We start from the raw sequence: 25,481 nt of genomic DNA, 5'->3' as shown, positions 1-25,481 counted from the left end.
CTTAATCTCATATATTAATTATCTATCTCTTTCAATATATCATTTTTTTTATCTTTACTTATTTTAGGATGTATTTTTAGTAGTTTTCTTAAATAAAAATACTTTTAGAAGTTATGATTACTTCGGTTGAGTCACATGTTTTTTTATTCTTAAATTTAATTTTAGTATTTTTAAAGCAATTATCAATAGTTAAAAATAACTTTTTATCACAATAATTTATCATAAATTTGAAATATAAAAAATTATTTATTACAAATTTTAACTATAATTTAATATATTTTTAAAATATTTTTTATTTTCAATTTAATTTTATGTAAACAATAAATATTTAACTTTACATTCCACAAACTAGGTTGTTGATTAAAATTTAAACATTAATATTTTATAAAGAAAATGTTAAACAAAAATAAAATTATATTTAATCTCTTGTAAATATTAAACTCAATTAATATTTACTATAAAAATTTATTAAATTAATAATAAATAGTTATAAAAAAATTTAGAATTATTGAGAAATAAATATAAATTTACCTTAACCGTTTAATTGAAGGATCACACAACATCATCGCCACGTGGACTCGTATAGTTGGTTACACTCAAGAGCCAATGCCACCATGACTCATGAGGCAGCAGAAATTAAAAAAAAAAAAAAAAAGAGTGTAAATAAAAACGTTTCTCAAATGATTTTTTTTTTTTTTTCCTCACCTTATTAATATATCATTTTCTCCGTGTGTCTCTCTCTAGAGGAAAATAAAAAGGGCAACAAAAACTCTCTTTCCCCCTTTTCATCTGAATATCATCGTCCTTTAATCCAAATCGCTTCGTCGTTTTACTCTCTAAATCGGAAGTTACAACCCGCCGCCGCTGCGGCGCTCGGCGTATCTCTGCCGCCGCTGCTCCTTCATTCGAATCTCGCTTTAACGCGATTCCTCAAACATCAACCGATTCTTCTGTCCTTTTTCTTTCCTACCTTCTCTTCTTTTGATATTCGCAGCCGGCGATTCTGTTTCCGGTGAGTCCTTATTGGAGGAGGAGCGCGCACGATTATTAACCTGTGCATCGTTGCTTGTCGCGGTTCCTTCCGTTTGAACCAAATTGCCGGAACTGTTCCGCTCTCTGCACGTGGAAAGGTGAGAGTCGCTCGCTCGCTCTTGCTTGCATCATCGGTTCATGGATTCGCTCATTGCGTAGTGATTCAGTTTCGGAATTAGGGTTCCGATTTCGGATTTAGGTTTGTTTTTTGTTCCGAAGGTCGCGCTCTGCAAGCCTTAAGGGTTTTAGTGACGAGCTTCGTTCAGTTTGCTGCTCGATCCGTTGCTTTCTCCCTTTCGATTCGGTTTTGCCGTTGCTTTTCGGAGATTAACTTGTTTTTGATATGATGCTGATGATTTTGTGCATTGCACGGTGTTGAAATTCGATTTTGTCGAAATACGAGTCTTAACGGAATTCAGTTTTGACCGTTAAACTAGGCACTCGTTTGAAGCAGTGCTTACACTCCTTGATCAATGTGGTTCATTCGTGAACTTAGGATAATGCATATAGGACTGTTTTTAACCTAGAATTTGAAGCTGAAATCGAATTTGCCATGCCTTGTACAAGTTCCGCTAGAATTGAACCTGGAGCATGGTTTTCTTATTTCATTTCAAGTTGCACATTTGCTAGAAAATGTGAGCAAATAAATAGCATGGGAATTTTAACTCACTTATTAACCAGTGGTTTGTAAAGGAATTGCAACTCTATGGAGTCACTGATGATTGAACACTTGAACCTGCTAACTTGTCTATTAAGAGCTAAGCTTGCTTGGTGGTTTTGTAAGTATGTATTTGTAGAAGTAATGCAGAAGATGTAAATTGGTTTGATGCTTTTCCTCTAAGTCCTCTCTAACTTGCTGGATGGTTGTAATACGGGATTCTATTTTGTTATTTAATTTAACTTGCATTCTTTTGTATTATATTTATATCATCAATGTCTGATCAATGGCATGAGCTGAGCATCATTCAGGATCTTACTGACCGTATATCACTCTTTGTTTTTTAGGTCTTGGGGACTGGGGAGACAGAGGATAACTGAAGCAGCACTTGATTTTTGTCACTCTTTTTTATATTATGATTAGTCATATCGACAGTCTGGAGAGTGAAGTAAAGATAATAGCAAGTTAGTCATATGTTACAGGATGGCTTTCTTTAGGAACTTTTCAAATGATACAGTCTCACATGGTGTCATGGAAGATAAAAGCCAAGGACAGAATGCTAATAGAGTTCATAGATCAGTAGGTAATGATTGTACTGATGCAACTTCTAGTGAGAAGGAATTTGATATGAACATGGAGGCACAGTATGATAGTGATGGCGAACCAGATGGTTCCAGTAGACTGCAAACTGAGGCAACAGCTGATGATGGAGATGCTGTGAAAGAATCAAACTTGCAGACTACTGGTAGTAAAACAGCTATGGTCGGAAGGTGGGGTTCAACATTTTGGAAGGACTGTGGGCAAATGGACCCTCAAAATGGTTCTGAATCTGGGCAGGAATCAAAAAGTGGATCAGATTATAGAAATGCAGATGGGTCTGAAGATAATTCATTGGATGGAAGAGCGGGAAGATTAGACTCAGATGATGATGATGGACAAAAGGAGGCAGGAAAAGGTCCAAGAGGTCACTCTGATGTTCCTGCTGAAGAGATGTTGTCTGATGAGTATTATGAGCAGGATGGGGAAGAGCAAAGTGACTCATTGCATTATGGTGGGATCAAAAAGCCCACTGGATCGAATTCATGGCCACAACGGATGTCGACCTCTGCAAATAGAACTTTGCATAGGAATTTGAGGTTTTCAGATGATGTTGAAGATAATGATGGTGAGGATGAAGATGATGATGATGGTGATAATGATAATGATGGTGATGATGCTGATTATGAAGAAGAGGATGAAGCAGATGGTATGTTGAACGTTTTATTTATATAAAGATTGTTTCTTAAGTATGGAGTACTGCTTTTAAATTAGCTAATGTTTAGCCCTTATTACCGAGTTCTGATTAGTGATGAAATCCTGTGATTTTTTAATGTTAACATCGTGCAGAAGATGATCCTGATGATGCAGACTTTGAGCCCGCCACAAGTGGTCATGCTGCAAACAAGGTCGTTTATTTGTGGTTATTGTTGTTGCTGAATTTTATTTCGTTTATGGTCTTTTATCTAGTAAGGGGCTGTATATGTTCATTAGAGGACAAATTTTGCTTTACTGTTAGTTTTGACTTTTGAAGTTAATATAATGTCTTGGTTTTCTGGGTTTTTTTTTTCTGAATATCAAATGGTTTAACTGTTGTTATGTTACAGGATAAAGATTGGGAAGGTGAAGGCTCGGATGAAGATGATGACAGTGACGCAAATATAGTTGTCTCCGATGATGATGAACCTTTCTATGCTAAAAGACCTAAAGGAAGGCAACGAGGTAAGATTGGACAAAACATAAAATCTACCAGAGAACGTAAAGTGTATGCTGCATCTGGTCGACAAAGAAGAGTTAAATCGTCTTTTGAGGACAACGAGTCAACAACGGAGGATTCCGACAGTGATGGTGATGAGGATTTCAAAAGCACAAAAAAGCGGAGTGTTCATGTCCGCAAGAACAATGGTCGCTCGTCTGCAGCCACAGGCTTTTCTTCGCGCAACAGTGAGGTTCGCACTTCTAGTAGGACGGTTAGGAAGGTATCATATGTTGAAAGTGAAGAGAGTGAAGAAGCTGATGAAGCGAAAAAGAAAAAGTCCCAAAAGGTACAGCTTTCATTATACACATCTGAGCATGGTTTCTACCTCCTATCTGTTGGGGTTTATTTATCTACTAAAATTAAATGTTAAATATTGATTCTCACATATAAGACTCAAATCATCATGTCACTTCGGATAACATGGGTTCCATAGGCTGTTTTCACTTGCATTGCAAATGACTACTGGTTAGACATTTTTTTCTTCTTATTGATTAAAAAAATTGGTAGTATGTTACGAGGAAGTTGTGGTTTTATTTAACAAGGATAGGTTTTACATATATTTGATGACAAAAAAGATTTATTTATTAGAAAGAAGAGAGGGAAGTGACAACTCCATTGAAACAACCATTGGATTTGAGTAGCCTAAAGTGGAGCCAAAAGGTCAATCCTAAATGAAATTAAGCTGCAGAGTAGAGAGACACCCCTAAAACCAAGTACATGAATGGGCTGCACAACTGTGTAGTTCCCAGAAATTTTCACCTACTTTTTACCATCACCATTTTAAACCTAACCTGCTAAAACTGTTCCAAATTAGGATACATCAATTACAACAAAGGCTTATCACACTAGGTGAAGGTTGGCTCCAAATTTGGATACATCAACGATCACAAAAAAGTTGCCCCAATATTTTTTATATCTGTAACTAGTTGTGTTTTTTATTTTTTTGGGGGCGAGGGGATGTGGGATTGCATGATTTAAAGTTCAGATTAATATGTTTCGTAGGAAGTGTAGGGTTTGAATGAATGCACTTGAAATCTGAAAATAATGTATTTTCTATTCCTCTGTTTCAGTTTCAATGTGATGGGAAAAAAATAGAAAATGAAATTATGTTGTGATGAACTGATGATTATTTAGTTATCTATTATTTTGGTGTTTCTTTTAAATTTTCATTATTTATAGCATGAACTATCATGCATAAGAGATAGGATTATTAAATTTATAGGGTGTTTTACTGAGGAGAATTGGAATAAATCCACTCAAGTCTTGTGTTAAATCACAATTCAGAAAATTGAGAATTTTTAAGGATATAGGTAGGGAGGTGATGCCTTTTATCCTTTGTGTATTGTCTTTAAGTGAGAGATCAGAGAATGATTATTGGCTTGAAGAAAGCTTATGAAATTGGATATTTTGTTTTAAGAGAGTGGTAGATGACCACTTAGTTGGTGGAGACCATTAGCTTATGTTTGTAATTTGTGCCAGCTGTTCTATTCTTTACTTTTGGTGTGGTGGTGGTGGAGAGATCTCAGGTATGAGGTTTGCTGATTGCTTGGCAGAGTTTAAGCTAAACATGCAAGATGGTAATTTCAGTTGCATTGGTTTTGATGTTTGAGATTTCCCATTCTATCTCTCTGGAAGGATAATAGATTTGTTAGTACAGAGTGGATATATTTCATTTTTTGTAGGCACCTTCTTTAATTCTAGTTCATTATATCTATCAAAAGGATCAGCCTACTTTAATCTAGCAATCATAATTTTATAAGGCTATTAAGATTTTTATTTATATGGGAATGACTTTCTGGTGGGAGTATGATATGTTATTACGATACCTCCTATTTACTTAATTTATACTTTTTATTTCTACTAATGTGATTCTTTTAAGCGTTCTTCAGGAAGAAATTGAAGAGGACGATGGTGACTCCATTGAAAAGGTGCTCTGGCATCAGCCAAAGGGCATGGCTGAAGATGCTCAAAGGAATAATAGATCAACAGAGCCTGTTTTAATGAGTCACTTGTTTGATTCGGAAATTGATTGGAATGAGATTGAATTTTTGATAAAATGGAAAGGGCAGTCACATTTGCACTGTCAGTGGAAGTCTTTTGCTGAGCTTCAAAATGTATGATGATATTTATTATTATTGTTTATTATGCATTAATGATGGATACACTGTTATTATTGTCTTTCTGTCTGTCTCTGTTTTTTATTATAACAATCCTGCTTCTTATTGTTTGGCTGTTTTACTGTTCCACATGTTGAGTTTGTTTGTTTTTTTTTTTTCTGGCCGAAATTAATACATTCTGTCTCTGTGAGATTGCAGCTCAGTGGTTTTAAGAAGGTTTTGAATTATACAAAGAAAATAATGGAAGACATCAGGTACAGGAGGACAATCTCAAGAGAGGAGGTAATTATTTGAGTTCAGCCAATCAGTTTAGATGTTCTGGTTTATTTAATAGGTCTGGAGGCTATGAATACTGCATAAGTTTTTGTGGAAATTTATTTGGAGGAATTAGTTTATCTGGAAAAAGAACATTGATATTATTTGTGTTTTTTTAATCATTTCTTGTTTGGTTGTTCCTGTATGCAGATTGAGGTCAATGATGTTAGTAAGGAGATGGATTTAGATATTATCAAACAGAACAGTCAGGTTTGCTTTCCTGCATTCCAATATTTTCATTACTTTGGTCTTGTTTTCTCTGATGTATAGCTAATCGCTAATTGGATTGTTTATTGCATTTTCAGGTGGAAAGAATAATTGCAGATAGGATCAGCAACGATAATTCTGGCAATGTTATTCCAGAATACTTGGTCAAGTGGCAAGGACTATCTTATGCTGAAGCGACCTGGTACACTATAAAAATTTAGTAATGATTTACTTATTTTTTTTGTTTCATTTTCTGTGCATCGAGTGTCTTCATGTTAGAGAGGAGGATGAATTTATCTCTAAGCATTGTGTACACTAAGTTTTAAACTTTTAGATCCTTATTTAGCAAGTATGGTGGTAGTATTCTCTGTTATTAGACATCTATTCTGTCTTAATGATTCTATGCAATTTGTCACTTTTGATGTACTAGGGAAAAGGACATTGATATTGCTTTTGCTCAACATGCTATTGATGAGTACAAGGTAGGTCTCTATTTCACTGTATTCTCATTATCATATTGGTTTTGAGAAGCTTGTTATTCGGCTATAGTCATTCTTCTTATGGAAGTTATTATCCAGCTATCTGGCTTGTATTTGGGCTTTGTGCAAATTAAGATGGCATGGCTAAAGGAGAGAGAGATTTGTTGTTGAACATAGAAGCACGACACATGGACACAATTATGTTTGTGAATATGGGTATGACTGTATGAGTATCGATACTGAGTGGATATGAGGACATGATTGGTTTAAAAAAATAGGATGCGGGATACAACTAACATTCAATAGATGCTCTTGGAGTCATCTCAAATGACCGAAGATAGAATTTCATGTAGTTTTTTATTCCTTGGTTTTCAGATTTGACTGTTTGCTTTTCTATGGTCTAGTCTTTATCTTTACTGAGCTGAGTTAAACTATCTTAGACTGTCCGTGGCCAAAATAATAAGCTTCAGAAATACAGGATACATTCTTGATAACTGTACAACTAGATCCAACATTTGTATGTGTCAGATACTATCCATGTATTGGCTGGTTTTTCTCGAGTGTCCATGCTTTTTTATTGAACACTTAATGGCACATCCTTTGAACTGATAAACAGGTAGTTCCCCTTGTGTCAAGAACACCCATGCTCTGAGCCTTTATTAGTAGGGATTTGGATCAGTACAGATGTTCGTCTTGTTTCATTGGAACTTTCCTTTTTTCTTCTTTGACTTTTCACGACAGGATCTATGTTCTCTTATGTTGGATTTTCCTTTTAATGTTCTTGGTCAGTGTGTATTTTTTCTCCTGTATTTCTGTCTTCAATTGAATTAAACTTCTGGTGCTGTGCATGCTTGGGTGAGAGCAGTGCTAAGAATGGTTATCCCCTAGGGTTGTTTTGGGAGTTTCACATCTGAAGTCTGAACCCACTGGGAGTAGACTAGGCTTGGTTGTTGTATTTATGTTTATCAGTGCTGTGCAATGCATACATGTTAGTAAGATTTATATATAATAATTTGTATATTATCTATTTATCTTACAGTGAACTTTTTGTTCTGCCATATTTGAACAGGCTCGTGAGGCTGCTATGGCAGTTCAAGGAAAGATGGTAGATTCTCAGCGTAAGAAGAGCAAAGGTTGGTAGACTCCTTGGCTTGTTTATGGACAATGATCTTTTTTCGATAAAACCTAGAACATTTCCACAGATTCTGTGTATGCACTTGACGTGGTTGCTGGTGTGGTAAACTTGTGTTATTATCATTTATCTACAACAATATATTTTCTTAAGTTCTTGGCATTAAATTACAAAACTAAAGACCTACAGTATTTGGTACACCTTTACCAATTGTGTTGTATAACTATAATTTGTTTAGTGTACCGGAAATCCACTTCTGTTTTGTTCATATCATGAGGGACTTCTCAGTCTTGATTTACTGGATTCTATTTCAAATTAGGTTCATTGTTTTAATAGCATGTCTTCTCTATTAAACATGGGAGCAGACTGGGACATGATTGACCTTTTTTTTTTGTATGAATTCCGTATTTCTTTGGAAAGACATTAGACTCTAGGTGTGACTTTTTACTAGTTTTATATTGTGAAATCTTTTAGGAGAATCTGTCATCTATTGCTTTTGACCATTCTCTCTCTCTCTTTCTTTTTTTTTTTAATAAAATTGCTTTATCAAGGAAAATTTATACAGTATTACTGTAGATTATTAACATAATTTTTAATATGCAAAACTACAATTTTTAATTGATTACATTAAAGATAAACTTTGTAGTTGAGAAAACCTTATAGATATAGGTCTAAATTTCTTTAGTGATTTATGTCCCACCATTTTATTTTACATGTTCTTATGTAATTTTAACATTGTATTAGACTTTCTTAGACAATTTGACTTTTTTTTTTTTCATTTTTTCTGTTTCTGGGAAAAGATGACGTGTCTTATTTATAATAATATATCAGATTATTAACAATTAACTTTGATCTGTCCATTCTAAAATTGCATTTTATCATTACTTAGGCTTAAATTTGAGAAAGTTGATTTTGGGAGGGGGGGGGTGATTGAGAATTATTTGATAGTTTCCTTTTGTTTGTAATTCCTGCCTTCTGAAGCCTATTTCCTTTTTGGTTCTATGGTTATTTTAATATTTTTAATACCATATAAAGAATATTTTGGTTCATTATTTCATGTACGGAATATAATGATATTATCTACCTAAGTTCTGATTTTAATATTTGGTTGTGATGTTTAGCAAGTTTGCGGAAGCTTGAGAAACAACCTGAATGGTTGAAGGGTGGAGAGCTCCGTGATTATCAACTTGAGGGTCTGAATTTTCTTGTTAACAGGTATGCATATCTGTATATTTGTCAAGGTACATTTTAATTTTTTGGTGTTCTAAATCTGTGTATGGCAGTTGGAGAAATGATACAAATGTCATTTTAGCTGATGAAATGGGCCTTGGAAAAACTGTTCAGTCAGTATCGATGCTTGGTTTTCTACAGGTATAGTATCTCTATTTGATTACACTTGCCCTTGCAATGTAATAATACATGCGCTTTTGTTCCTTGCACAGAATGCCCAGCAAATCCATGGTCCTTTTCTTGTAGTTGTTCCATTGTCCACTTTATCAAATTGGGCCAAAGAATTCAGGAAGTGGCTTCCTGATATGAATATTATCATATATGTAGGTACTCGTGCAAGTCGAGAGGTGAGACATTTCTCTTGAGTTTTTGGTTAATGTGTAAATGAAAGGATAAAATCTGTCAGATATATAACATATTTCAGCAACTTTTATTTTCATTAGAATACAGACTACATGTGAGTGAAGTTTTCTGTCTGATATGTAGAACATTTCAGCAGCTTGTCTTTTTAGATGGTAGATACATATGCTGAATGTGATAAGTGCAGGATGTAGTCCCTAACAAGTTACTTCATCAGTCCTTAAGATGTTAACTCAGCTTATATGTCCTACATCTCTGGTCTTTTTGTGCTGATGTTAGCATGGTCCTTCGCTATTGTTTAAGAACAAGCATTATACAGAAAATAATATGTGAACAAATGAATTTGGAAAGGGGGGGGGGGGTAGTTTAGCTTGGGTTTGTACCATAGAAAGCTCTTACTGAATTGTACTTGTTCTATGCTGTTTACTTTTTTTGTCTTGTCTTTGTGATCATTTTATTATGGTAGAGGATACGGGTAATACTCGTTTAGAATATGGACTTTTTTTCATGGTCACCCTAATCTCCATCTTTCTTATTATGATCATTATGAGTTGCTGTCAACTGTGGTCATGACTCTGTAATAGGGATCTTAAATCTAGTCATGAGCAATTAATGGATGTGATTTTCTTAAAGTTGTTCAAGTTTTGAATTACTGCTTTCAATGCTTAATCATGTGTGTAAGACACTATGCACCCATCTTTTAGGACCTTTTTCTAGTCCTAATCTCTATCATCCTTCAGGACCTACACTGATTTAGCTGCGGAGAACAGGGTATAGCTTTAGTTATGATTTATGGATTTTGTCAAGTCTTCCATGCTTCAATTTTTGTCTTCCTAGCATTTAATTACCTTTTTCCTATATTGCCATGGATGTTTATTTCTCTAATACCCTTTGATGTGCTTTGTTATTTCTTGCTACATGAAAACAAAAATTTAAGGTATACTCAGCTTAGTAAGTGGATGTCGTTTTGATATTTTTCTTTCAATTTAAATTATGTTTAAAAAAGGCTAGACTTGAACAGTTTTCTATGGTAAGATACCTGCAAACAGTGTAACATGTATGTTGGGGCTTAAATATGTTTTTAGTGCATCAAATTTTTGGGTGTCTTTTTTAGTCCCCCAAATTAAAATTTACATTTTTTAGTTCCTCTTGCGATAAAAAACTGTCACATATTGTGCATCCAAACTGCCAAAAATCAGTCAGGAGGGACTAAAAAAGCATTTCACAAATTTGAGGGACTAAATAATGCAAATTTTAATTTGGGAAACTAAAAAAGATAGACCCCAACTTTGAGGGACCAAAAACATATTTAAGCCTAAATTCCGCAAGCTTTTTATTTTATTTATTTCTTTTACATATGATTTTTGTTTTACATTTTGTGGCAGGTTTGTCAACAATATGAATTTTATAATGAGAAAAAACCTGGGAAGCCAATAAAATTCAATGCACTGTTGACTACATATGAAGTAGTTTTGAAGGATAAGGCTGTTCTCTCCAAGATCAAATGGAATTATCTGATGGTGGATGAGGCTCATAGGCTAAAAAATAGTGAGGCACAATTGTATACGACACTTTCAGTATGTAACATTTCTCTTAATTTATTTTTGTGCAATTGTTTATGATAGAGTTTATTTTTTATGGTTTGTTTTTTTGCTAATCTTTTAGGAATTTAGCACCAAGAACAAATTGCTTATCACTGGCACTCCTCTACAGAACAGTGTGGAAGAACTATGGTATCATTAACATTTTCCTTTAATATTTGACTTTTTCAAAAAGGAAACTTACATCTTTTGTGGGTTTGATGGATTTATTAATATTGTTGTATGGATAAGTGCTAATAAATGTTATTTACTGAATATTCCTCTTGTCTTTTGGTGAAGGTGCCACAGAAAATGCATATAATGATATTATTAACTGCTTGATGTGTGGTCTAGTAAATAATGAGTTATTTGTATATCATTTACATTTACAATAAACATTTAAAGCAGCTTACATCAATGGCATTCCTTCAGTCTTACCCCGCAAGGGTGCTACTATTCTTGTTTTTTGCTTTTTTATTACTGTATAAATAGTATGTATATTTATGCATGCTCACAAATCCACAGTTTAGTAGTTTTTGGGAGACTCCCTTGATTGATTGTTTCTTATTATATGTCCATTAAATTGATTTCTATTATGTGTGTTGTCTGTTATTTTGTTTCCTTTGGTTTTCTTGTTTGTTTGACAATTCGCCTCCCCTCTCCCTCCCTGTTTTGTAGGGCTTTGCTTCATTTCCTTGATCCGGACAAGTTCAGGAGCAAGGATGAATTTGTTCAGAACTATAAGAATCTGAGTTCTTTTAATGAGAATGAGGTATAAGTTGTCATGGATACCCTTTACATTTTTAATCTGCTCCTTGATTTTCCTTGATCTAGAGATTCTCGAATTTTGGCTTACTGTAATTTGATGTGCATAAATTATTTTATATTAGCTTGCAAATCTGCATATGGAATTGAGACCTCACATACTTCGAAGAGTTATCAAAGATGTGGAGAAATCATTACCCCCCAAAATTGAACGTATCCTTAGGGTTGAAATGTCTCCTCTTCAGAAACAGTAAGTGCAATTTTAGTTCTGAAAAATTTTTCCTTTGGAAAAATACTATTATCATAAGTTCACTTTCTAAATTCCTGTTGATGTATTCCTTCGTTTAGGTATTATAAGTGGATTTTGGAACGTAATTTTCACAATTTGAACAAAGGAGTTCGTGGGAATCAGGTTACATCCCTATCTCGTGTTTCTAACAATCATCTGTTCATAACATACATGGATCATGTGCTTTCATCTGTTCATAACATACATGGATCATATGCTTTCATCGTGATGATGATTATAGGAAATGCCTATACTTGATGCGTGGTTTCTTTCCACCATGCAAACTTCATTGATTGTCAAAAGTAGCAAGCTAGAGTTGGTATAGTTTATTATTATCATTTATGATTTTCTTATTTTTATCGGGAAAATAACATTAAATTTCCCTAAACTTTACTTCTTTTACAAATAGACACCCTAAACTTTGTTTTGTTTCAATTAATCCTCAAACTTTGCCTCTTTTGCAAATAGACACCATAAACTTTAAATTTATTATGATTGATGTTTAAACTTTAACCTTTTTGTAAATAGACATCTTGAACTTCAATTGTATTTCAATTGATCTTTAAAACTTATCCTTTTTACAATTTTTTTTTTCAAGTTATTTATCTTAAATGTTAATCATTCATTTTTTTTGTTACAACTCATTGTTCATATTTAAAATATAATAAATAATATGAATTTAGAAGATATATATATATATATACACACACATATAAGGGGTAATAATAAAATTAATAAAAAAATATTTTATTTTTGATTCTATATTTTATTATGTTTTAATGTTTGAAAAAGTTTATAAAAATAAAATTAATAAATTGTTGAAATTAAAATAAATAAACACTTAAGATTTCTTTTTGGTTGGTAAATTAACTTCAGTTTAACATAAGAAATTATTTATGAAAGGATAATATTTTTAATAATTAATTGAGATGAAATTGAAATTTAGGTATTTATGTGCAAAAGAGGTAAACTTTAAGGAATGTTTTAATCGAAAATATAGTTCATGGTGCCTATTTGCAAAAGAGATAAAGTTTAAGGATCAATTGAGACAAAATTAAAGTTTAGGGTGTTTATATGTAATAGGAGAAAGTTTAAGGGGTCTTTATGCTTTTTTCCTTTTTTATTTAAGTGAAAAAAATACAGTATAAGGTATGTTTATGTGCACATCAAGGAGCTGAGGTACATTTTTTTAAAATTTTGGTAATATATTCAATTAGAGGGAGAATATATTATGAATAAAAGAAACACCAAAAATGAATAGAAAGAAGAGGGAGAAGATATATGAAATGTTGCATCTGTTTATTATCATCTGGACTGACAAAATTATTAGAAGTTTTATTTCATAATGTATATTTATTTCTATATTATTTTCTCTTAAAAGATTATCTCTAATCTTTTTCTGCTAAATATCAGGTTTCTCTTTTAAATATTGTGGTGGAATTAAAGAAGTGCTGCAACCATCCCTTCTTGTTTGAAAGTGCTGACCATGGCTATGGTGGGGACTCAGGAAGTAGTGACAACAGTAAACTAGAGAGAATTGTTTTTAGCAGTGGCAAGCTTGTCATACTTGATAAGCTGCTTGTTAAATTGCATGAAACCAAGCATCGTGTTCTGATTTTCTCTCAGGTTTGTTGTTGAAAATTAAAACTGCTTTACTGGATGTGCTTCTTGATATAATTGGAAGCTTTTAGCTCAACAATGTTTCATCATACTTTTTCTTGAGTAGTTTAGCTCAACTATGAAATCTACTTTTTGTTCAGTTGCAATAAATGTAAAATGTTCTATCAGTTGTTTTAAAGATGATTTACTGGAATGTTTGTGTGATCAACTTTTTATGTGCCATTATTCACTTAAACTAAGTGGTGTGGGATAAATTTCAATTATGTATATCATATTAAACTATATATTTCTGCCTTTGGTCTCTTGGTGGTATTAATAATGCTCATTTAGCTGGTATTGCTATCTAGGGGTCTGCAAAAATCCGATTGGTAAAAAACCCAGACCAAACTGGTTTCGAACTGTTTTAACTGGTTCAGTTTAATATCCAATAGTCAAACTGGTTTAGAAAACTAGTTCAAAACCGAATTGGCTTTGAACAAGTTTTTAATTGGTTCCAACAGATGAACCAGTTCTGAACTGTTTTTTTTTTAAATCGAAAATAATTTTTCAGGTGAAACAATTTGGAACTGAATTGGTTTTGTAGAAACAATTCGGTTAATCAAATTGGTTTTGTAAATCAGTGCACTTCTTTTTTTCCGAACTAGTTTGGGTAAAAATCAGTTTGATTTAGGTTCAGTTTCGAATCGGTTTTTTTGCGCTCCCTTGTTATCTACTTTACCAGGGGTAGTTGAAAGAATAAGTTGTTCTTATGCTTCTAATTGTCCTAATAGAACTTGGGAAGGAAATTTGATTGAAAAAAATTTATCAGCTGTCAAGTGTCAATTACAATAACTCTTCAGTTACTGATGCGTAAACCATTCCTCAAAATATGTTACAGTACAAGTGCTCTAGTGAATCAATTTTGTTGTCTAATTGTTTTAAGTCCCCCCACCCCCAATATGCTGAACATTGTGTATGTGCATATGTTAAAGGGTGACGGTTGAGTATTTTTTTTATCTTTTACCTGACTGTTTAGCTTTTTATGTGAACAAATTTTATTGTCTACAGATCCAAAAAAATAGGGAAATTATTTGGTCAACATTGCTCTTCGAGAACTCAAATCCTTTTAATAATCTATGAACTGAAGCCAAAAATTCATTTAATTGATTAGGATAAACCTACTGCTGATGAAAATACTGATTGATCTATTATTGATTTCTGGTGAACAAAGATGATTGCTGGTCTCTCTGAAGTCTTAATTCTTTCACTATTGATTTTGTACTTATTTCTTGTGCATAATTCATGAACAGGTGGATGTGAAGATCATAAATAACTTCTAACTATTGATGCTTACCTAAACATCCTAGCCTGCTTTAATTTTTGAAAAAAATGAAATATGCTTTAAGGATTAATTTATGATGATACTAACTTAACAGAGGCGTAATGCAGATGGTTAGGATGTTAGATATACTGGGAGAGTATATGTCACTTCGAGGGTTTCAATTTCAGAGGCTTGATGGCAGTACAAAAGCTGAGCTTCGACAACAAGCAATGGATCATTTCAATGCACCTGGTAGTGATGATTTTTGCTTCCTTCTTTCAACACGGGCAGGAGGTCTGGGTATCAATCTTGCTACAGCAGACACTGTTATAATATTTGATTCTGATTGGAATCCTCAAAATGACCTGCAGGTATTCAGCTGATTTAATTTTATCATTAATCAACAAAATATTTGGTGTTTACTGTTACTTCTATGTTTTTTAGGCAATGAGTAGAGCTCATAGAATTGGACAACAAGAAGTTGTTAACATTTATAGATTTGTGACAAGCAAAAGTGTTGAGGAAGATATTTTGGAACGTGCTAAGAAGAAAATGGTATGTTTAAAATCATTAGATCATTAGATATCTGGTGCTGTTTTTGTTTCATTTCATCTCTTTTTCTCCACCTTTGGCATCCTATATTTTTATGTTTAATATATATTTTTATATATTTTTCCCCTAAAAGACATGCAATTGCTTATTGACATGCCTTGAGGTCAATAATTTTATGTCATTTTTCATGTGAATGTGTTCCATAGGTTCTGGACCACTTGGTGATTCAAAAGCTAAATGCAGAGGGTAGGCTGGAGAAGAAAGAAGCCAAAAAAGGAGGAAGTTATTTTGACAAAGTAAGGACATTTGGGAAAACTATAATTTCCTGTGAATATTCATTACCTTGCTTTCATCATGCCATGCTTTTGTAGATACTAACCACCAAACTACTACAGTGATATTGTCTTCTATTTTGTATTTTATGGACTGCATTGAATTGTTTTTGTTTATGCAGACTTGTTTTTTATTTTTTTTATTTTATTTAATTACACAATTACTGTACCCATCATTTGCTTCTGAAACGACAGAATGAGCTGTCTGCAATCTTACGATTCGGAGCAGAGGAGCTTTTTAAAGAAGAAAGAAATGATGAAGAAAGCAAGAAACGACTGTTAAGTATGGATATAGATGAGATTCTTGAAAGAGCAGAGAAGGTTGAAGAGAAGGAAACTGACGGGGAACAAGGAAATGAGTTATTAGGTGCTTTTAAGGCAAGATATGTGGACAGTACTGTGAATTTTGTTGTTTCTGTTTAAAAATTGATTTTTTTGGTTATTGTCATCTTTATTTCTCTTTACTTTTCACAGGTTGCCAATTTTTGCAATGATGAAGATGATGGAAGTTTCTGGAGCCGTTGGATAAAGCCTGATGCTGTATTTCAAGCAGAGGTTTGATCCTGTTCTTTTATAGATATATTCTTAAAAAAATTCTAAAATGTTGTTGAGTTTCTAAGAATGTTGTGTATGTAATGTTTGTTTCATTTAATGCTTAAAATGATTTTCTTTTACTTGCCTTATCTTTCTTGGTTCTTTTAGGAAGCTCTTGCTCCTCGATCGGCTAGAAATATTAAAAGCTATGCAGAGGTTGATCCATCTGAAAGAAGTAATAAAAGAAAAAAGAAGGAACCTGAACCACCTGAGCAAGTTCCAAAACGCCGGAAAGCAGAGTATTCTGCTCATGCAGTACCAATGATTGAGGGAGCATCTGTCCAAGTGAGAAATTGGTCATATGGGAATTTATCTAAAAGAGACGCACTTCGTTTTTCTCGTTCAGTAAGATTCTATTACTTCTCACAATTTTCGGAGTTGTCTCGCTATGAACAAAATCTATTCTTTTTTTGTATCTTCCTATATTGGAGACCTCTAAGCATTTCCTATATTAGTATATTGTTGATGATCTTCATCCCACTCATTCTCATGCTCTTTTCTCTTCCATTCTGAAAAAAGTTAGCTAACTAGGTGCTGTAGGATCTGCATTTAAACTTTAGAACGTAGAAGTTTGTACTGGGAAGATTATAAATCTCAGATAGAACCACAAAATTGTAGCTGAGCAGAATAGAACTGAATAGTTAATTCTTCATATTCTACTTAGCCTGTTGGACAGGCTAAATTTTTGGTTTATGCATGGACCAATGAAGCTATGAGCTTGAGGTGACACTGAATTTCTAACTGATTCTAGAGTTTGTTCCTTTACTAGTATATTTAATATAAAAATATAATTTGTGTTTCCATATACATTACTCAGAAGCAATTAATATTTGGTATTCTTTTCTTCAAGAATTGTATAAAACTCATATGGACTTAAGCTCAAAATGGACTCAGAAGTGTTTGCTTTCTCGAGTTTTTCTGTTTTTGTTACAGAAATGATATGCTTTTTATGGTCACATGTACTTGTTCTTTTAATTTCTGTTTAAGTACGGAGTGATCTACTCCTTGCCAGGATCTAAGATCTCTTCCTTGCTCCTTTTGTTGGATAGAGTTAATTGTTGTACTGCTCTGTGGGTCAGCCAGTGGGTGTGTACTGTGTTGGCATTGCATTTAGAGCTCCCTTGAGTTAATGAATAACCGTTTCTTTTTATTGTTCTTGGGGCTTTTCTAGTTTTGTGCTTATCATTTTTGTGTTTGTTGTTTGTGCATGTATGTCTTGTATATTCTTCATTTTGTTATTTTCTTTAGCAGTAAATAAATTTTTGCTGCTTTATGTTCATCCCCAATTAATTTGCCAGGTTTTGAAATATGGCAATGAGAGCCAAATCGACTTAATTGCTGCTGAGGTTGGTGGTGCTGTTGGGGCAGCTCCACCTGGAGCACAGATTGAACTTTTCAATGCTCTTGTTGATGGTTGTACAGAAGCAGTAGAACTTGGAAATCTAGATGCAAAGGTTAATATAATGATAAGTTCCCTATAACAGATAGGGTTTAAAATGGTTATTTGTATTCTTATTTTTGTAGAAGCTTATAACATGTAATAATATTGCATCCAGGGGCCTTTGCTGGATTTTTTTGGTGTACCAGTGAAGGCAAATGATCTACTTACCCGTGTCCAACAACTTCAGCTTTTGGCAAAGCGCATTGGTCGATATGAAGATCCTGTCGCACAATTTCGCGTTCTGTCATATCTCAAACCATCGAACTGGTCCAAAGGTTGTGGATGGAATCAAAGTAGGTGTTTCCTCTTATGTAATTTGTGTTATTATTATTTTGATTTAATTGCTGCTTTGCTGATTGTATTTTTCTTGTTTACAGTTGATGATGCTAGATTACTTCTTGGAATACATTACCATGGGTTTGGTAATTGGGAAAAGATTAGATTGGATGAAAGACTTGGCCTTATGAAAAAAATTGCTCCTGTAGAACTTCAACACCATGAAACTTTCTTGCCACGAGCTCCAAATTTGAAAGACCGTGCTAATGCCCTTTTGGAGCAAGTATGCAATTACCTAAATTCTAATTTCACCATTATGTTCTTTTGTTTCTTCTGTATTTACAATTTACGAATCTTCCAAGTGATCTTTAATTTTCATTTTTTTTGCTTCTTCTTTGCTCTTTCTTTGTTTCTAATGCTTTTACATGCTTCCTATTCTTCTATGTTAATTACCCTTCATGACATTGTTTGGTATTTAATGTTTCACATGTATTATATACCAATCACTAAGGTATTTACTAGAAAGAAGAGAATAAGAGGTGGAGAAACCACACATGTTAGTACAGTGGTCATGATGTGAATTGAGGGTAATATGCATGCTATTAGTTAGAATAGAGTTGACAAAAAGTCGTATAAGGGAATTTTGTTGAGTGAATGTATATATGAGTGTATAATCTCAGACTGATATCAGATTCAGAATCAAGAATATTTTAATACTTACGTAAATAGTAGATTTCTGGCCGTGTTTGCTATCATCTGGGCTATATGATTTACATGCATGCTTGTTTATTTTTGTCAATTAGTGGACTTTAATTTCCGAGGGCGAGCCCTGGTGCAGCGGTAAAGTTGTGTCTTGGTGACTTGTTGGTCATGGGTTCGAATCCGGAAACAGCCTCTTTGCATATGCAAGGGTAAGGCTGCGTACAACATCCCTCCCCCATACCTTCGCATAGCGAAGAGCCTCTGGGCAATGGGGTACGAAGTTTTTTAGTGGACTTTAATTTCCACGCTAATGATTGTCCTGCACAGCTCTGAATTTTGTTTGACTTGCATTCTTAGTATCCATTTCTGTAACATGTTCCAAGACATTTGTTTTACAAAATTTGTTTGTTTTTTAGTCTACCAAAGGAATGTGAATGCGAGCATTTTTATCATTGGTTTTATGCATTCCAGTGATTAAAGATGATTTGAAGCAATACCTCAATCTTTTCATGTGCATGTTAAAATTCCCCACCCACACCCACCAATTTATGATCTACTTTCCTACTAGGCCTTTTTAATTCTTCCTGTGGACCTTCATTTGTTGATAGATGCTACGTTCTTTGTTGAATCTATCTTCATTGTTTGTCACTTACCACGATGTCTTCATTTTATTGTTGTATAGGAACTTGCTGTTCTTGGTGTGAAAAATGCCAACAGCAGAGTTGGACGGAAGCCTTCCAAGAAAGAGAGAGAAAATATGATTAATTTATCACTGTTACGTGGGCAGGAGAAAAAGAAAAAATCGAGTTCTGTTAATGTCCAAATGAGAAAGGATAGATTTCAGAAACCCCAGAAGGTTGAATCTATAGTAAAGGAAGAGGGTGAAATGTCTGACAATGAGGAAGTATATGAGCAGTTTAAGGAGGTAAAATGGATGGAATGGTGTCAAGATGTGATGGTTGAAGAAATGAAAACTTTGAAACGTCTTCACAGGTTGCAGCAAACTAGTGCCAATCTTCCAAAGGAAAAGGTATGTCTTTCGGCTTCTTGCCTTGTAGTATGTCTTGTTTTTAAAAAATAATGTCTTACTGTTTCCCTCCTTTAGGTGCTTTCGAAAATACGCAACTATTTACAACTTCTTGGGAGAAGGATAGATCAAATTGTGTTAGAACATGAACAGGAACCCTATAAGCAAGATAGTAAGTTTTCATTCCTCTTGGAAAGGTTTTTGCTTTGTTCATGTGTATGGAATCCTTTTGTTTTTGTTGTTGGTCTCCTATTGGCTCTTAAGAGGATAGGATAAGATAGTTGTTGGTTAAGGGTTTTACGATTCTCTACTACATGTTGATTTTTTTTTTGTGTATGCTTATTTACAGGAATGACCGTGCGACTGTGGAAATATGTCTCCACTTTTTCCCATCTTTCAGGGGAGAGGCTTCATCAAATATATTCCAAACTTAGACAGGAGCAAGATGAGGCAGAGGTTGGCCCCTCTCACACAAATGGATCGGTATCTGTTTCATTTAGCAGAAATGGAAATCCATTCCGTTTCCATATGGAGAGGCAAAGAGGATTAAAAAATATGGCTACCTATCAAATGCCAGAACCAGTTGATAATACTGGGAAATCCGAGGCATGGAAACGAAGAAGAAGAACTGAAAGTGACAATCACTTCCAGGGTCAGCCACCACCTCAAAGGACCGTTAGTAATGGAGTCCGGATTGCTGATCCTAACTCACTCGGGATCCTAGGTGCTGGGCCGTCGGACAAACGCTTTGCTAGTGAGAAACCTTATAGGACACAACCTGGTGGTTTTCCTTCAAGACAAGGCTTCTCTTCAGGTATAAAGTAACCAGCTTGGTGGGATTAGAGAGGCTGATTACAAGAGTGTTGGCTTTCACTCTGCATTTATACAGCTTCAGCTATTGTACATTCTGTGGAATTTTTTTCTTCCACCCATGCGAATAAGACCTTGTGGGATCCCTTTTGGGTGTGTTTTGGCGGATATGAGGAATATCCCTACACTGGGATTCGCATCCTTGAAGATGGCTGAAGCCAAAAAGATCTAATGCAAGATGAAAAATTAGTCTTGCCAATTGTTTCTTTTTCCTTTTTGATTTCTACTCCTTCGAAGATGACCAAGCAAAGTGACATGGCGAACATCTTGAAAAGTGAAGAGTTTTACCCAATTCTATAGAGACATACTTAGGAAACTGTACATTGTCAATTCTGCAATTTATTGGATTTTACTACTCACTTCATAAAGTATTATGTTAGCTGATGTAGACAAAAATGTATTTGATTTTTGTGGTAATTATAGCTTTAATTTCCGAGATTTTGTAGCTCCTTCAAGTGAGTTTCCTTGGTGAATAGTGAATGAAAAGTGATTTCTCGGCTTCTGGCCTAAAGTTTCTTTCATTTGATTAAAGTTTGATGCTATTCCAGTATTTCATAGAATGCATGTACCCAGACTGAGATTGTTCCAGCATCTTTTAAGATTTTTGGATTATTCCTTTCCTTTAAATTTAAATGTCAATCTTTGACAATCATAACTAGTAATATAGTTTATTCTTGGATCTTGTTTTATTCTTTTGCTATGACCAGGTCTCTGGAAATCAAGAGAAGGATTCTAATGGTTCATGCATGGCTTCTGTTCTGTCCTTGATGCATTGGTTATTGCAGGCAGTAATTAGTGGGACATACCTTTTGTTCTTAAGTTTATTTTTATTGGTAGATTAAATAACTATTTTATATGATTGTAATATTTTAAATACAAAAATAACCAACCATTGATATTCATTGAAATCAATGATATAAATACTCTGTTAATTATAAATTTAACATTAAGTTAAGAGAATGACCTATTAAAACAATGATAAAAGTTTATGTATTATTAAGATAAAATGAGAGTTAAGGGCAGAACAGAAGCCATCCATTATTTTTCGTGAAGGTATCATTTAAAAATCAACGAGAACTATACACTGTTACAAACCTTATAAAAATCAACTAAATCAAAATGAAATCATATGGAATCAAAAATTAAATCTAATCGGAAATTAAAACTAGACCACGCAAGGTTTTGGGACAACAGCACAACCTCAAGGCGAGGTGTCGTTGACGAGCTAACATTGCGGTGACACTAATCAACATTGAACTGAATACCATGAATGCTTTGGAAGCCATGTGGTGCTCAACTAGGTAAGTAATGCAAAGCTTCGTCGTATCCATGCATTTTGACATGTTCATGCATTTTTATATATTGTGGGAGTTTTTCATGTTGTATCCATGCATCTTGACATTTTTTTCTTCTTCTGAAAAACTTGCAGTTTGTGCAAAACAAGTGTCCAAGAGCTTTCATGTAGAAAAGAACTAAGAAAGATGCAATTAGAGCATTGACATATGAACCACAATCGTGGTAAACTCATGATGGTCGTGCTATCAACCATGGCTGAGGTTAGCTGACCACAGATCACAAATTAACATCCAATCTTTGACCATGACCATAGTGGATTTTGTATGATTGTGGTAGAGTTTGTACGATAAACGCCAAGATTTTGTACGTTTCTTTCCTTTTTGTACTTTCTATGTTCTCTATCGAGATACAATAAGCACGAGGTAACAATCGTCGGTGGCTTCTTAATATGTATTTCGCATTAATTATTTTTTTTTTTGCTCTATACTCACCTTTCCTACAGAAACAATTGAACACAAAAAATAATAAGTAAACTTTTAAAAACAAAAGTGTAGTTTTTTCTTTGCCAGGGGAGAGCTATCTGAAACTTAGTATGTGAAATTAAGTGCAACTAGAGGCAGCAGACATGGATAAATATATAAATTGGCAGACCCATTATACTAATTCTAATTTGATTGATGAGATAAAACTTTATAAAATCAATCTTGGAATGAAGCTATTCTTTTGGGTGATACCTTTTTTTCTACCTTACAAAAAACACCATCTTATTTCTACTTCAATATTATATTCAAAACTTCAATTATGGATATGTTTCACAAATCAGGTAGCTTTTAGTTTCTTTTACTAACTAAACAGTTTATTTGACTGGTCGACAAACAAACTTTTTAAAATAATTTATAACATTTTTTTAGTCATTTTTAGGGTTTTTTGAAATAATACTTGAAATAATTTTTTTAAAGCTAGCTATGTGTCTTGGTGCGACAAGGGCTTCGCGTTTCTTGGGAAATATCCAAGTCTCACATCGGCTGTCTCACTCCTTGGAGTGCAGCTTATATATCTGGGCAACTTTACTTAATGCCAATTGGTGTTAAGATGAAATCTAACATGATATCACGCACCAAGCCCAAGAAATACTCTGTGTGAGGGGGTGTGTTGGACAATACCCAAGTCTTACATCGGCTGTCTCACTCCTTGAAGTGCATATGTCAATTGGTTTTAAGATGAAATCTAAGAGACACGTGGTGAACGTTAGTTCTATTTTCTAGTTTTTTTATATTTCATTCTCCTTTTATCCTTAAAGTATTTATTCTTGATACAAGGTTGTAGGCTATAATGGGTCCGACCAAAAGACTTAGTTCAATTCAAACTTCTAAATGATGCCTAAGTTCATTTGGACTCTATTTTGTATAGGGTTTTTAAGGCTAAGGTCACATAAAGATAAATATATTCATGTTCAAAATTCAAAATTTATCTAGTGAGTGTAGGTTAGGTCGATCACAACTATACCAAGTTGGGTCAATATGCCTAATTTCAAAGAGGGTCAAGTTCAATATGTATAATTTTTTTTTCGAGTAGCCTCAATTGAGACATAGTTATATTGAGTTAAAAAAAATCAGATTAATTTTGTGCTCACAATTTAGAATTTTAATCTTATATTTTATGGTGCAGGCTTAAGTTAGGTCGATCATGAACTTAATATGGGTAATAAGTTATAGCAAGTAAGGTTAAAAATCCCATATTCAATTTGAAATTTTAAAATGAGGCCCAAACTCACTAAAAGTTTGGTTTGTAACGTTTTTTCCACTTTTGAATCAAAACACAATCTGATCAAGCTAATGCTTAAAATTTGAAGTCCAAATCTTGCATTTCTTTAGCAAAATCCATGTGAAGTTAATTGACTACCACCTTTAGTGAAGATTAAATGAGAAGGGAATAAGATTGAATGGGAAGTGAAGAGTGAAAAATATATATTAAAATAGACAACACTTTTAAAAACTTAAAAATAAAAAACGTATTTTCAAATGAGTTAAAAAGGGTTTTGAAATTCATTTAAAAACTCCTTCAACCCTGTTTTATCCAAACAAACTTTATTTTCAAATTTTTGAAAGCAACAAACTAAAAACTCACAGCCACTTTAAATGCAACCTTAATTTTGTCTGTGTATTAATATTTGTTGTCTATCAAATGTTAATAGTATATTTTTTATTTTTTTAAAATTCTTAAAATTCATTTCCCCTTAATTTAAACAATTTATGTTTTCATTTAAATTAAAAAGAAAAACTTAAATAATGCACCTAATTCTTGGTTTATGGAGCATTTTGAAATATTTTCTTAATTGGTTGCCGACATTGGGCTACAATGGGTCATGTTAGATGCCCACATGTGATGTGAGTACTTACTGAATACTGAGTAAGACCAACACAAAGCTATTAGCAATGTCATATGTGATAGCCTCACATCAAGAAATCCTCACCAACCACCTAATACGAAACACGTGTCCACGTTACATTTGGCTACCATGGAACGATCCCCATAAGATGCTTCTTCAACACCACACCACACGGGAGCTTCAAGTGCACATGCACTAAGTCAACACGCATACTCACCTTAATTTTCCCGACACCATCACAAAAAAATTCAACACGCGGTACTATTTGTATTATTTTTTAACTTTGTTTTTTTTTTTTTATAAATAAAATGCCACAAGTTGTAAATTTTTATAAGATAAAGTTAGTGGATTATTTTAGGCAGTTTTATTTTGATTATGTGTGTAGGACGACAACCTATTAGACCAGGTTGTAACGTTCCCACTTGTTATTTTAAACCAATTTTGAATAGTATTAATTTTTTAAGTAAAACTTTATTTTTAATTGAAAAATATTATATCTAAAATATACTTAGGTTTTATCCTTTTCTCTTTCAAATTAGCCTCATCGAATTTTAATTTTAATTAGAACAACTTTTATTCTTTATGAAATGTTAAAATTTAAGCATATATAAAAAAATATTATTAAGAAATTTTTATTCATTACTTTGAGTAGCTAACTAGTTTCTCATGTTTTTTTTTTACAGTAACTAATTTCTTATGTTAGTAATGAAACATCCCGTGCAAAACCAAAATATAAATGTTAATTAATGCTTAATGAAGATAAAAAATATTAAAGTATATATTTCAAATTAAAGATACAAAAAATATTTAAAAAATAAATGTTTTTTACTAAATTAATTAACTTTTTCATTAAATAGGAAATATTATAATTATAAGCATTAAACAATGCCACATATTTTTATTGGTGTATTGATGAAATAAAAAAAAATTACAAGACTGAAAAGTCAGCATTAAACAATGCCATATACGTTATCACAAATCAAGGATTCTACTGTATTATAATACTCCTCAATTAGGTAACATTGTAAAAAGACTTCAATTGACCATATCAGGGCAAAGAGAATTCAATTAAAGGTTGCGTTAAAACTTTAAAAACTTGAATGCTTCCCTCGGAGAAAAAAAA

At 33.3% G+C, this 25,481-nt stretch overlaps 1 protein-coding gene across 1 annotated transcript; it reads left to right on the top strand.

Moving 5' to 3' along the window:
* The first annotated feature begins 730 nt into the window (after positions 1 to 730).
* LOC100808039 (protein CHROMATIN REMODELING 5) lies at positions 731 to 21,184 on the top strand. The gene is made up of 31 exons (XM_006575569.4): positions 731 to 1,130; positions 2,038 to 2,936; positions 3,077 to 3,135; positions 3,334 to 3,771; positions 5,375 to 5,599; positions 5,801 to 5,884; positions 6,068 to 6,127; positions 6,223 to 6,326; positions 6,555 to 6,606; positions 7,673 to 7,736; positions 8,857 to 8,950; positions 9,019 to 9,106; positions 9,178 to 9,312; positions 10,711 to 10,902; positions 10,991 to 11,058; positions 11,584 to 11,677; positions 11,796 to 11,920; positions 12,019 to 12,082; positions 13,373 to 13,585; positions 15,008 to 15,250; positions 15,324 to 15,434; positions 15,638 to 15,727; positions 15,959 to 16,141; positions 16,238 to 16,318; positions 16,466 to 16,702; positions 17,656 to 17,811; positions 17,914 to 18,091; positions 18,176 to 18,357; positions 19,459 to 19,806; positions 19,882 to 19,975; positions 20,153 to 21,184. The coding sequence occupies exons 2-31, from the start codon at positions 2,174 to 2,176 to the stop codon at positions 20,626 to 20,628; spliced, it is 5,301 nt and encodes a 1,766-aa protein (XP_006575632.1). The 5' UTR covers positions 731 to 1,130; positions 2,038 to 2,173; the 3' UTR covers positions 20,629 to 21,184.
* Positions 21,185 to 25,481: the final 4,297 nt, after the last annotated feature.

The sequence above is a fragment of the Glycine max genome, chromosome 2 (genome assembly GCF_000004515.6).
Source record: "Glycine max cultivar Williams 82 chromosome 2, Glycine_max_v4.0, whole genome shotgun sequence".
Lineage (NCBI taxonomy): Eukaryota > Viridiplantae > Streptophyta > Magnoliopsida > Fabales > Fabaceae > Glycine > Glycine max.
This window is presented reverse-complemented; position numbering and strand designations above follow the sequence as displayed.

What these genes read in the sequence shown, in the direction of transcription:
- LOC100808039 (XM_006575569.4), top strand. Translation starts at nt 2,174, where the DNA reads ATGGCTTTCTTTAGGAACTTTTCAAATGATACAGTCTCACATGGTGTC. An exon ending in AAGGAGTTCGTGGGAATCAG is followed by an intron (nt 12,083 to 13,372) that starts GTTACATCCCTA and finishes GCTAAATATCAG; the next exon opens with GTTTCTCTTTTAAATATTGT. An exon ending in CACTTCGTTTTTCTCGTTCA is followed by an intron (nt 16,703 to 17,655) that starts GTAAGATTCTAT and finishes TTAATTTGCCAG; the next exon opens with GTTTTGAAATATGGCAATGA.